This window comes from Perna viridis, chromosome 3, assembly GCF_037379345.1.
Source record: "Perna viridis isolate PV_CMFRI_1.1 ecotype Kerala chromosome 3, ASM3737934v1, whole genome shotgun sequence".
In the NCBI taxonomy this organism is placed as follows: domain Eukaryota; kingdom Metazoa; phylum Mollusca; class Bivalvia; order Mytilida; family Mytilidae; genus Perna; species Perna viridis.
In genome coordinates, this window is record NC_142447.1 from 26,444,245 (window position 1) to 26,458,210 (window position 13,966).

General features: G+C 31.1%; 1 protein-coding gene across 1 annotated transcript; it reads left to right on the forward strand.

Moving 5' to 3' along the window:
• Window positions 1-5,700: 5,700 nt before the first annotated feature.
• Window positions 5,701-12,045, forward strand: LOC148621640 (homeobox protein XENK-2-like). The gene is made up of 2 exons (XM_088576217.1): window positions 5,701-6,100; window positions 11,589-12,045. Exons 1-2 carry the CDS (start codon window positions 5,809-5,811, stop codon window positions 11,981-11,983), a joined length of 687 nt encoding a protein of 228 aa, XP_088432343.1. The 5' UTR covers window positions 5,701-5,808; the 3' UTR covers window positions 11,984-12,045.
• Window positions 12,046-13,966: the final 1,921 nt, after the last annotated feature.

Sequence of the window (13,966 nt, forward strand, 5' to 3'; positions counted from 1 at the left end):
CTATTTTTTTTTCATTTCAAACCTGTATGACCATGTATATGCCCCACTGGACCAGTTCTATCACAAATGAAGTTTTTTATCACAGTTACCAGTTCTATTGGCTTGTAACATACATTTGTAGGTGGCTTGGATGCATATATAATTTCTCCTGATACTTTTTACAGGCTATTAGTTTTATTCCTGGGTGATGAATGGGACAAAGTATACCATTAACGTATCAATTCTGCTGCTCTACTAGAGTTTAGGTTAAGTTCAGTTATACATGTAATCTTGTTCCCCCTTTTTGGGGGGTTTAATTGTACTTTTTGGTGTCACTCTCATATGATATGGTATCTTGTATGATTATGTTTATCAATAGGATTTGTCATTTATTGCAAATCATGACAATCAAGTGAAACATCTCTTGTAACTTTGGTCAGGATTTCATTGAAGAGGTTTTTGTGGCATGAGGTGTCTGCATATCTCTATTTTACTAAAATAAATTAATACAACTTACCTAACTCTGGTACTTGATCAATACTGCATGTCTGACAAATCTAATAAGCTCTATTTTTTTTGTGACCAAGTGAATCTGCCCAAAGTTTATGATGCCACCTGGTACTATACCACATCCCATTTCATAAACAAACTATAGTATGCAGACATGAAACCTATGGAAGAGAATATGTGATATCAATGTAAAAAAATGGGAGAAAAAATTCTGCATATGTTTATTCAAAATTCCACATTTAAATGAAAATAATGTGAGCAATTAATATTGATTTTGCAGAACGCTTACATCATTTCGGTACTTCAGGAGGAAAGAATCATATTAAAAAAAAATATGTACTTATCAAAGTAAATGTTTGTATCTTTCAAACTCCTCTATCAGATATATATATTTGTGATAATATTTAAATACCCCTGTCTATTGGGATGGAACTAATAGAAATATCTTTGACACACCATATGCTATCGCCTATTTATGGTATATATATTAAATATTGTCAGTGTCTATCCGTCTACCCCTGTAGAAATTCATCAGACTCCGTCCATCCACTTTAGAACGTCTACCCATACAATGGATTTATTGTCTCCTACCATTTGCAGTCGATAAGCTGGCGATTCTGGTCTTTGCACGACGGAATAACATTAAAACCATAATATATTTTTATGCCCCCCCGCAACTAAAAGTTTATTCATAAAAAGGGGAGAGGGTTTAATGATTTTGCACAACAATTCAAAAATGCTTGCATGTATTAAAATGAAACTTAAGGGAAGTTTTTGTATCTATGGTGGGAAGCTCCCTTTCATTTTTTGAATAATTCATTTTTTTCTTATTTGAAAACACCTGCAACAAATTGCGTCATACGTCAGAATTTTCGCGATGGTATTTGATACAATATAAATACTTTTTTTAAGGTATACATCGTTTAAAAATATTTTCATCTACATATTATGTGTTCCTCTTCATGCACATGCATATATGATTATGAAGGATTTATAGAAAACTCAGTATAAATTTGTTTATTTATTGCGTTGCCCAAGTGTCAACAGACATACCTTTCATGTGCGGGCGCATCATCTGTGTCGTTTCTAGGATAGTCCTACTTGAGTGTTTTAACAGTCGGGTTTAATTAGAGTGCGGGGCATCACTTTGTCCAGTTTATGCAATACATTTACTTTATTTTTAAGTCAACGTATTTTCATTATTCATTTCTTACTCTCTAGGAAATTTAAGAGGTTGCTCCAATAAATGTATTAATTTATACAAATACATAAAATTTTTGACACAATTACTCGTAAATGTGCCGAATTTAAACAGCATTTGCGTAAAATGTATTTGATAGATTTATTTCTCAGTGGGTTAAGGCTCTTAAACGCATCTGATAACGTGTTCAATATGGATTTGCGTCAGTTTTTAATATAAATAACGAGAAAAGGTCATTTAAAAAATCAACTGTGTGCATTTTTATCTCATTTCTTTAGAAAATTATGGTATAAGACATTGCGTGGACTAATAACTAACATTTGCTTATAAATTGAAGTTGTTTCCCTTCCAAAGTATAAGTTAAGTTAACATTTTAGGGTCAAATTTAAACGATTACAATATTTTGAGTACTTTTATCCAAGAAAAGTATCTTCAAACGCTTCGTAAGCTTGAATTTACAACGACTTGACTTAGAACCGCGTTAAATGTTCTCAAGGATTTAAACATAGCATTCCAGCTGAATTTGTCAATGAGAGATAATATTTTCTGTTTGTTATTATATTTTAAAATTGATGGAATGAGAAATCGCCATCAATTTATCAGTTGTTAGTTTACATTGCCTGAGGTAAAACAGTTTGTAGCTTAATCTGGAATTATCTGCGTAATTCAAAAATAAACATATTGTAGAGCAGTGAGATCTATATGTACACAATGAATTTTCTAAAGTATTTGACTAATAGCTGGCCGTAGCGGTAATGAGGTCTCCTGGTTCGTCTTAGGTTGTAATCTGGTCTTCAGATAAAGCTTCATCCTGCTGTGCAATAATATCAACTAGTCAAAATCCTGCAAATTCATCTTTTCTAAAGGCGTTTCATTTTTTTTTCAAGAAGTATATAGATTAGGAATTAGATCTTAAGCAAATCTGTTCAAGTTTTATTCTAATATCATTTTCGTTGTAGTAAACTTCACAAGTTACCCACGATTTACTGCACGTTTACATGCCAATGTTGTCCTTTTGCCTACAGGCAACATATAAGGACAATGCTTTTTATTTTCCGTTTTGCTGATCATAGAACTTTTCACTTTTCATATTCGCTTTGCTGACCATTTCTCATATTTGTTTATATTCACATATACATTCAGTCGTTTAGACCAAAATAAAGGTTTTAAAAAAATGAAATACGTATTGCAACGTGTGATGCAAAAAGTCTATATATGCTAAAAACGTAAACGATTTATGCACTGTCACCGTGAATATAATTGATTAAGTCTTAATATGACAATTTTGTTAACACATTTTCATATTCTTTATAAAACCCTGTATCCAGCTGTTTCTCGTGTGTTATAAATTGACTCAAGAATCCTCATGTCTTACTTTGGATTAACTTAATCTGGGTCTATCATACTACCCCGTCCCTCTGCTGTTATGGCGGATGACCTTTAACCTCCAATAATTCCTTGATATCGAGTTCCATGTTTGTTGATACAGTCATGCTGATAAAGCCCTTATATTCCGACCCTTTCACAGCTCAAAGGGAGGACTTACTATGTCTAATGATATTTAAATCATGAATCATAGTCTCGATTTAGGTTCTCCTTGAAATCACCGAAGAAATCGATCATTCATTTTGTAAGAGTTATTGAAACATGATCCAAATTTCTTTGTACCGAAAAAAACTGTCAAAAACAGAATGGAAAAAACTAAGAATTATAACAAAGTGTGCAACTGTGTCCCTGTCCAGAGGAACCAGTTTAACTTGCATTTTTCCCTCTAACCTTTCTCGGTTTTACATTTTTGTTGGTACCAGTTTAAGATTAAAACCATGAATCCTTGACTTTAATTGAAAGTATATGTCTTATGTGGCGAGAAACTAAATTGCATGTTCGAATGGGGATCTTTCACATTTCTCATCATTATCATATTCCACTTAAAGAACACAGTAAACGCAGAATGATCTATAAATTACCATTTTGTGCCTGCTGCAGCCAAGACGACACAGTTCCAATCATTAATCACCGCAAAAGATTGAGTGCGAATTATGATATTCAAGACTTCCTACGCCACACCAAGTCAGTACGACTGATCAATTGGGCATTGAATATAAGCAATGAAAACCCTAGAACATCGCTGGGACTAATTGCATTTTTTTTTTATAATGCTTTACTTTAAATAACAAATAATGCGAACAATTCAAAAAAAGACAAAAGAAATGCCAATCATTCGTCAGTATGAGTTTGCTTTGTATATTTGATATTTATTAGCTTATCTTACAAAATACGGATTAAGGTGTTACAATTAGCACTAGTTGATCTGAGTAATATCAGAAAATCATATTTCATTAAGTCTGCACCTTGTAAACACGTTTCTAACTGCATTTTATCTTATTTCATGACTTTCGAGTTCCATTTACCTGAGGCTTCAGAAAATTTATTGTTTACATCTGGTGTTGTACCACCATAGAATGGAAATTAAGAGTTTCCAAATTAAACACTGTTTACCCACCGAAGGTGCACTGTTTTGAGTCAACACTCAACCTTAATGATTATTTCTGATAATTCTTATTAATTGTTACGATTGCCTTTAATATAATTGATAAATCAATGGTAAAGGACAATATTGCCGGAAACATCTTATCTATGAGAGCTAAAGGTTGTTAACGGTAGCCGTCCATATGACGGCGTTCTCACATATACTTATCATGAAATAGACACTTTCAGGTACTTAATTGTAAATTATCTAACTAGTGAAATCGTAATTTTTCTTCAATTGGTCATTAAGTTCATGCTGTGATTTTTATATTGCAATTTATAATATCATTATTAGAAGAAACAAATATCTCCCTTATTGCAAAATGTAAACCACAAAAATATACTTAAATGTTATGGAATAAATTACACGTACTTTAATTTGTTTGTTTGTTTCTGTATCGACTTTGTTTGTTTTTTATCTTTTATTTCTTTTTATTGGATGTTTGTTATTATTTTTTTTCTTTTTGTTGTGAAGGTGATGCTATCTAAAACTTTTGTCTTCTTTTGTTTACAATTTTTCTTTTCTCATCTTTGTATTCAAAATTTGTGGTCCATTTTCGCACGTAAAAATAAAAGATGCTACTAATAAACATTTAACATTTCAAATTATATATTTTATATACGAAGCATAGAAACAAGCAACAATCTGTGTCCAATACCTTAACTCACATTTTGCAATTTTTACTCTGAATTTCATTCGCTTTAGCAAAATTTCTGTTTGACAACAATATAATTAAACGAGTTGCATAAATCTGCTTATATGATATCATGACATTTCTTGTCATATATGCCTGGTTTTGTTTTGTTTTTTTTTTTTTTTTGGAATATTTTTTCTTAGTTCGTTTCCGTAAAATATCTCAATTAAAAGCTGAAATAAGGGACAATCGAGAAAATAAATAAAATGTTCTACACAAACTGAAATTATGGTTTTGTGAAATGATGATGATGTGTTTATAGATGTTTTGTTTTATTCTTTTATTAAATTAAACAATAAAAAAATAGTCTAAAACAACTATCGTGTTTACATGTCATTAAAACAGTACAAACAAGCAATCCTGTACTGTTTCTATTACCTCCACTTAAATGTGCGGTAGAGATTTCTAATTTTACCGAACAATTTAGTTACTTCAGGGTACTATATAGCTTGCAATAATGGCTTTAATCAGAACTTAAAACAATCTAAACATGACGTTCACTATAGACAATTTATCCTCTTCATGAGATGTAAACAGTTAGTTTCACACCACTTATCTCCTGCTCAAACATAACAAAATAGATTAGCACAAATGTAAATATTATATATTTGAGGGCTTTTCACGTTTTATCCAATCGTAAGACCGCCCTCGGCTATATATCAGCGTCCCGCACGTGTAAAATCAATCATATGTAATGTAATCTCTGTAATATGCCACAAATATAGTGTCGTTAAAGTCAATGAAAACACAAAGTAGGAGGAGCAATTTGCATTATCATATCTTGTTTAAAATCAAATCAGAACTAAATTGTATTGTCAATACACACGGTCATGTTATCTATATATAATTGATAAATATGACCGAACCGCATAGTACTAACATTAAAAACAACAGATGGAGAAAAACAATACTTTAAAGTTTTCAATTGACAGTATTCTTGGAATTGATTCCACAGATAAAAGTGTACACTTGGGTGACATTTCAGAACAGGATGATCACTCGTGCCAGGGAGATAGTAATTGTTTAGATGATCACTGCCAACACGGTATTTCCTCACACTCGCCAACTGAGAAACTCTGCACTGAACTAGTAAAGGAAGACGGGAAGTTTCAAGGCGATGAAATCGAGCTATCCGTTCAAAATATTGAAAATGGAACGAATGATGACCTGCATTTCGACCAAAGAGGTACGTTTAACATTCATAGTTAGCCTAGAATGCATAAAGAATAGTTATTATTCATACATTTTTTTTCATTTTAGCATGCTAATTTGTGTTGTAGCTAGACAAAGATAGACAGAGTACCAAACCGGGCAATTTTTTATATTTGCTACTCGGTCAAGTCAATTAGAAATGGACCAATTGATAATTTTTTTCTTCGTACCTAGATAAAAAAAATAAAAATGATAAAGATAAATTAAGTTTGTAGTCTTTAATCAGTATATTGTTCTACTAGTGTGATTTTTCGTAGTTTTCCTATCGAACTTGAAGATTAATTTTGCATGATATGACTTGGTGATGCATAAGTAGATTTTTCTTATTAATCCTCGAATTATTAGTTTAAAATAAATTATTTTGAAAAATAATGTGAGAGTTTAAAATCCTTAAGTTTATGAAATGAAACAAAGATAACAAAACATCAAGTCGTATTAATCGTGCCCACAAAATTATACTTATTTATGACTAAGTGAACTAAAGCGAAAGCTACGATCTTATTCATATCTTTTTTTTTAGCTACCGAACGTTATGTTCGGAGTTTATTTTTTTAAAATGTGTTTTGTTTACGATTTTTATTATATTGTTCTTGATGACTTCAATCATGTATTATAGATGCAATAGTGAAATAATTGAATAAAATATCAGTACTAAGGGGGGTTTTAAACGTCCTTGACTACTCTTACGAGTCTCGCACGGACGGTGAAATATCAGCATTGAAATTTTGTATGATTCTTTTTCGTTACATTCGATTATATATAACGCTACCAGTAAAAACAATGTATTCACATGAATGACAAATTATTCAAAATTAAATTTGATATATGTATATCCAATTTTAAGACATTTTCGATTTTTTTTTACTTTTTTTTTCTAATCAAATAGTTCTTGTACCTATGCAAATCATTCCCATGAAAGATTGGGCGAAAATAAAATTGCGTTTTGCACTACTATTAAATTGTTGTTTACTGGTCTTAGGTATATTACATATATTACATGTATTATGATATATTTTTACTTTTGAAGTATTTCATAAATATCAATTTTACTTATTGCCTAAATAGTGAAATTCCTGAATATATACATGAAGTTTTGCGATTATTAAGGCCACTAAAGACCTCAAATGCAGTAGTCTTCACCTCAACACTCAAAGAAAAGAGGCATAATAAAATAACGCAGAATTTCCATTTATAAACATATGATTTGAGCATATGCAAATAATGAACAAAAAAAAATAATAAAGAGATAGCCATTCATTCGGAAAAAATACAAAATAAAAATGTGTACAGTTGATTTCACAGGAAAGGTTAACTTTAGGGACTTCATATGAGAAAATCAATGTACAAAGCTGTTTTTGTAAAGCAACTTTGCAGTTAATTTTCATTGCCTATTGTTTAGGGAATTATGAAATGTATTAGACAAGCAAGAATGTACAAACGTAAGTTATATTGGAAACAGACAAAATATATTTGTTTTCATAAAAGAAACCAGGGTTTGCATTGAATTAAAAAAATCAAATAAAAGTACTGGAGTTATTCTATTTGTTTTTGCACTCGTAATTTGAAAAAAAGACAGGTTAAATACTTTTTGAGTGGAAATGTACGTTGAAATGGGTAAATTGTCAAAAGTTATCAATGTAACTTTGTTTTTATTGCGATAGTGAAAAAGGAAATAACTGAATTAACATGACTGGCTTCAGTTAAAAATTATAAGATCAATCTTTTTCAGTTCTTATTAAAAAAACAGCACTTGAAATAGAATATCCACATATAGACAAAAAGTGCCACCGACAATCCGAATTATTAAGATCAGACAATGAATTCCATGATTTTTGCCATGTGATATTGGTTTTTTTTTTTTAAATATGTAGGAACACAGTGACTTCAGAAACAATAGTGTAGCATCAAACACAAAATAACAAACAAGTAAACGCTTGTAGTATGAAGTATGGATCAGTAGTGAAGACCATGGGGTTTGCATGCGAGGTCAAATGCTTTTTTTTTTCGAAACAAAAAAACCTTAAATGAATAGAAAATAAAACATTCACATAGAGGAAAAAAATATTTTCTATATGACTCGAGTTATTAAAATTGTATTTTCCTTCTATGTCATTGACCATCATAAATACATCCAACAAGCTTTTATATGCAGATATTATGAACTGCGATTTTTATATTTGTTTATATGCTCTAAAAACCGATTTCTTGTGATTTTTAAGTAAAACAAAATATTACAAAGAAGATGAAATAATGCTTGAACCGTTAGGCAACATTTTTTAACATCTGAAATATTCTATCAATGTTTAATAGATTTTTTTGTTTTTGAAACTTTGTTCACAATTTAAATCACGTAATTGAATTAACGTTTTGTAGTTACACAATTAACTTCCCTTGTTGATTTTGTAAAGGTTACATTTATATATTCTAGTGTTATGAATTTTCCATCGAATCTTAATCGTGGGTACTTTTTGAATTTTGTTGATTTTAATTGAAACCGTAACTATTTCGTTAAATTTGGAGCTTGATTTAGCAGCTTGAACAAATCACGAAAGCAAAGTAAAATGGTAGACAACGACCAAGAGATTTTCCGATGTAATCTAAGTTTGCGCAATGTCTATCATTACTTTATGTTCTAATTTGAACTATATAGTGAAAGCTCAATGTTTAAAAGTGTAATTCAGTATTACGTTTGAAGAGACAGTCCGCGTAAAAACCAGACAGGCGGTACATGGTAAATTTTATCACACTAATTTTTTTTATCTAATGTAATATTTTTATCATATGTATGTCAAATAGTACACGATATTTTTTTTAAAAATCGACAACGGATTGTTCAGAAAATATTTTTAAAATTCCCAAAAGATAGCAACGAAATTTTGAACAAAATACAAGAGTTATTTCCCTTTTCAATAAATTTCAGTGCTTTATATATAATTCATTTCTCTTAACCCGTTGCAGTTATACAAATACCAACATTCAGCTTTGAGAAAGGATGCATTTGCGATATGAAATGGATGAAAAGTTTTTGAAAACAAAATTTGTCATATACCACTCTCTGCCTGGTTTTGCATGGACGACCTCTTAATATGATGAATAAATAAAAATTTGAAAAAATTAATAATAATAAACGTGACGACGTTGATAAGTATATTTTTTATTTATTGTAAATATAAAAAAATAAAGTCGATTTCGTTAAGGAACCGACCGATCTAAAATCATAGTAGTTTTTTCTAGTAATAATTGTGTGAATACTTGATAAGTATATGCAACTGTCTTAAAGTTATTTCCGAAATATTGCCGTCTAGCATTTATTTCAATGTTTTTTATATTTTTTATTTATTTTTTTTTTGCATACAGTCCTACACAGTCCTCATATCAAAGGATTCATAGTTTCACTTTTCTTATACAACTTATATTTCACTTCTAAAAAATGCGTTGGAAAGAGTGAGCACATGATTAGTTCATTTTAACGTGTGTATACCCGTGGATTATTGTTGCTATCTTATTTATCTACATAATTAGTATTTATTATTGGTAAAGGAACTCCATAGTCAAAGAAGTAATATAAAACATGAACTTGAAGTGTTTAATGAAGAAGTTTTTAATCTATTCAGTTTTCATTCATCGACTATTGATCACTTGACATGTTATACCCTATCTAACCGATAACTATGCACCTAACCCCATTGTATTATGACTGCCTTAATTTTATTGATTCGAATATGATTTATATTTTATTTATTTATTTAAAAAAAAATCATTGTTACAGTGTTATCCGCACACATTGAATTTATCCATTGATCTGTATATCCTTTTTTTAAAATCTTCATTACATCATGCAATTCTGGATAACAAAATCATTCATAACCCTAAATTTCAAATTACATTATTCTCATAAAATATTTTTCCGTTTCCATATCGGCCAATTAAAGTATATTTCACGGTATCTGAATAGTTTTTGAAGTTTCCTAGCATTAGTGTCCGAATTCTTTTTAGATTTTTATCGGTTTCTATTCAAAACTGATTTGTTTAACATGTGAATTCCTTTCCTCTTTTGTCAACTCCGGACTTGACTTTTTATGAGCAACTCGGCGGATGTTTCTAGAAAAGCAGAAGACGCTTACCCTACCGGTGCACCTGGGTCATGCTCCCAGTTTTTAGGTGAGTCCGAGTTGCTCATTTACTTTTGATACTTTGTATGTATTGTTTTTGTTATTTTATGTTCTTTGTTGTGTTTGTCAGTTTATCCATGTCTGGTCTTCGTCCCAAGATTACAACTTTTGATTTCCGCTAGAATCTTGGTTCCCTTGATTACTCTTCACCTCATTTGAACACTGCTGTCCGATTTCACAAGTCCTGATTTATTATGTTCTTAAAACTGTTACCTAGGATATCTCTATATATACTAGTAACGAGAATAGTTATGGTGTATATGTCAAAGAGACTAAAACCCACCGGGTCAAAAATGTCAACCCAGGACCACCCATCGGTCTTCAATGAATTACGAGGAAATCCTCATACCACAAGGCGGGGTGCAGCTGGTCCCAAAACCTCATTACACACAGGTACAGCGAAAGAGTTGCCCCGATATATTCCATAAACATAAAAAAAGTTAACGTTTATTTTCTAATGTTAATCGTTATTGATTTCCTATTAATCACAAATTTGCACAATATTTTATCATAGGCGTCTTCAACAAATATTAAAAATTTGAAAGTACAAAAACAATGAATGCCAGTATAAAAATTGTAACTGGTGTTGAAATAGTAATAAAGTTCATGATTACAGGTGCAATTAAGATTTTTTCTGACAAATCTTAACAATGTCAGTTAAAAGGAATGGCTCTACCGAAAGTTTGAACAATGCTTAATTGATCAACAAAATAATGCAAATAACACAAAAAGGACGTCTAAGAACAAGTAGTATGACACATGTGGTCCATGCAAAAAACCAGGCAGTTGGTGGCAATGACAAATTTTTTTTTTTTAAAATGTTCATCCATTTCATATTACAAGTGCATATTTTCTCAAAGTTGAATGTTGGTTTTGTTTTGATGTGTGTTTTGAAAAGCGGACGATGCTTATCTTACTGGTAAATGTACTCCTGATCCATGTTTATATGTTTGTTGGACTCACGGCTTCCTTTTGTCAGTTTATTTGTTTGTGGGTGGGTGGTTTGTCTTTTTGTTCGTTTTTTTTTATGACTTTTATGACTTCTTTATTGTCCTGCATCCATTTCTTTGCTTTGTATTGAGCTTTGAATACATACTTAAATATATTTGATTGAAAATTGTTGATACTCAGTCTGCATATGTTTATAATACTTCGTGTTAAAACATTATTTTTCTCTTCAAACATTCACGCATTATTTGACCTTGAGCTCACTTTCCAATAGATTACTAGCAGAAATGCGGTTGTGATTTAGATTTTAGTAATTGAGACAATAACGTGCTTCTTTTTCAGATCATAACCCAGACAATTCTTCAAATTTGAGACTAGAGAAAAATCACAAGAAACGATCGAGAGCAGCATTCTCCCATGCACAAGTATTTGAATTAGAGAGACGCTTTCGACATCAGCGTTATCTCTCTGGCCCCGAAAGGTCTGATCTGGCGCAATCACTGAAACTAACAGAAACGCAGATCAAAATCTGGTTTCAAAATAGACGATATAAAACAAAAAGGAGACAGCTACAATGTGAGCCATCCGGATCTCATCCTGGGAAAAAAGTGGCAGTGACGCTTTTAGTAAAAGACGGAAAACGACTTTACCAAGAAGGAGATATGATCCGACCGTATGTGTTTCCGACTATTCCTTTTCATAATCATTTTGATGTTCAGTATTATTACTATTCGTGACGTTTTTGTGTTTTATAGTTGTTCCAATTGTGAAAAAATATAATAAAGCTTTTGTCGTTGCATTGCAGTTTCGTTTAATAGAAAAAAACATATATGATCGGAATTATACCGGTTTAGCGAAATTTGCACTGCATACACCATAAACATATACAATCATACAAGATTAACGAAGGCTAGACATTTCTGACTTTGGACGGGCAAAAAGACGCTGCTGGGTAAAACTATTTTGTTGGGATTTCTTATTTTTTTTATTTACCTGTAGCGATGGAGACAATATAAATCAACAAAACACGCACATTAAATGTAAACGTCTTTTAATTAATCGAGGTGTACTAATTTTCGCTATCTTTGCGGTGGACTATAAAATGCGAAAAACAGAATCTGCAAAACTGATTTGTAACAATATGTAACATTCATCATTGCTTTTAAACCTCGAAAATGAATACCGGCAAATAGATTCACTTGACACAATTCGCGAAATTAATACGTTTACAGTAATATACCAAATATAATATAAATCAACAAAATCTGTAGATGTATTAATTTTCGCGGTGTAATAATTTTACCTATTATCGTAATGGACTAAATATGGCAAAAATGTCTTTACATTTTTTATTAAAGCGCGAAAATTGATACCTGCGAATATGTTCACTTGACAGAATCTGATAAAATTGATACCTTTACAGCAACAAACCAAGCATAATACAATTAATGATGAACCCAGGACTAATAGAGTTACTAGATGCAAACTCTAGACATCAATTAATTGATCAAGAGCTGATGCTTTACATATAGAACGTCAGTCAAAACCCGTCCCACTCAAGGTTTAGCATAATGATAGCCTTTAATGTACAAGAAAAGCATAAGACGTGTGATGCCAATTTCGATGGATGCTCGTTTGAAGTGATTGATCTTGATTTCAAAAATTGAGGAACTTTATCAATGTGCAAGATCAATCTTTGAAAAAAGATCAAATTCTTGTTAATTGAACAGCATATTTTTTAAACTTATGAACTTACATTACCATTAAAGATAGCATGAACTATATGAAGAAAGCATAACCCTTGTCACGTCTGCAATAATGATTCAAAGTAGGATATGCGCTACAAAATATAGCTGACAATTGAAAGAATAATACGACATCGTTCTTAAAAAAAATGACATTACTTCTAATTCCATTCGGGGATAAAAAAGGTTTTTGTCTTATAATGCATCTAATCTTTTAATAGAACACTGGTAGTTTAATGATTTTGATTTTATGCTAGTTACGGAAAAATTGATCACGATTCTGATTCAGTACTTTCTCAAAATAGAGCTCACTCCACATTTTAATGAAGTTAATCCGGTTAGGAAGTGAACAATAATGCCAAGCATATGGACTTGTTTGTCATTATTATCATCATAAATATGGTTAGGAGAACAGATTGTTAACAATGAATAGTACTTGCATGTGACGGCTTAATCGTATTCCATGATTCTTAAGCAGAGGATGCGAGAATGAGTTGTCCAGAGTAAAACTTCGTTGCACGAAACAGCCCATTGACCAACTCCGGAAATTAATACTTACAAATTAGTATCCCATTCTGCGACTAAAGAATTGTCTTTTTTAATTTGCATCTGAAATGTATTAAAAGTTCATTTGTTGATGAGCGAATTCAAGAATCTGGAGTTGTCTTAATTGAAATATCAATTTGAAGAAGGCCAGGTACGTTCTGCTTTTGAAATGGCCAGATCAGTATTGATGAAAATACAAGCGGAAAAGATTATATAATTTCTTTCTACAACTGCCCAAAATTTTCTGACTGTTGTGACATCAACGTTGAATTAGTAGATTGTATAAAATGATAAAATGTTTCAAAACTGATTCCTTATAATTATCTGTCTGCAAAATTATGTTTGTGTCTATCCCATGATGTTGAAGTTGAAGTACGATCAAGAGTGCATATTTAACGGAATAGAATATATTTGGGAATAACACTTTTA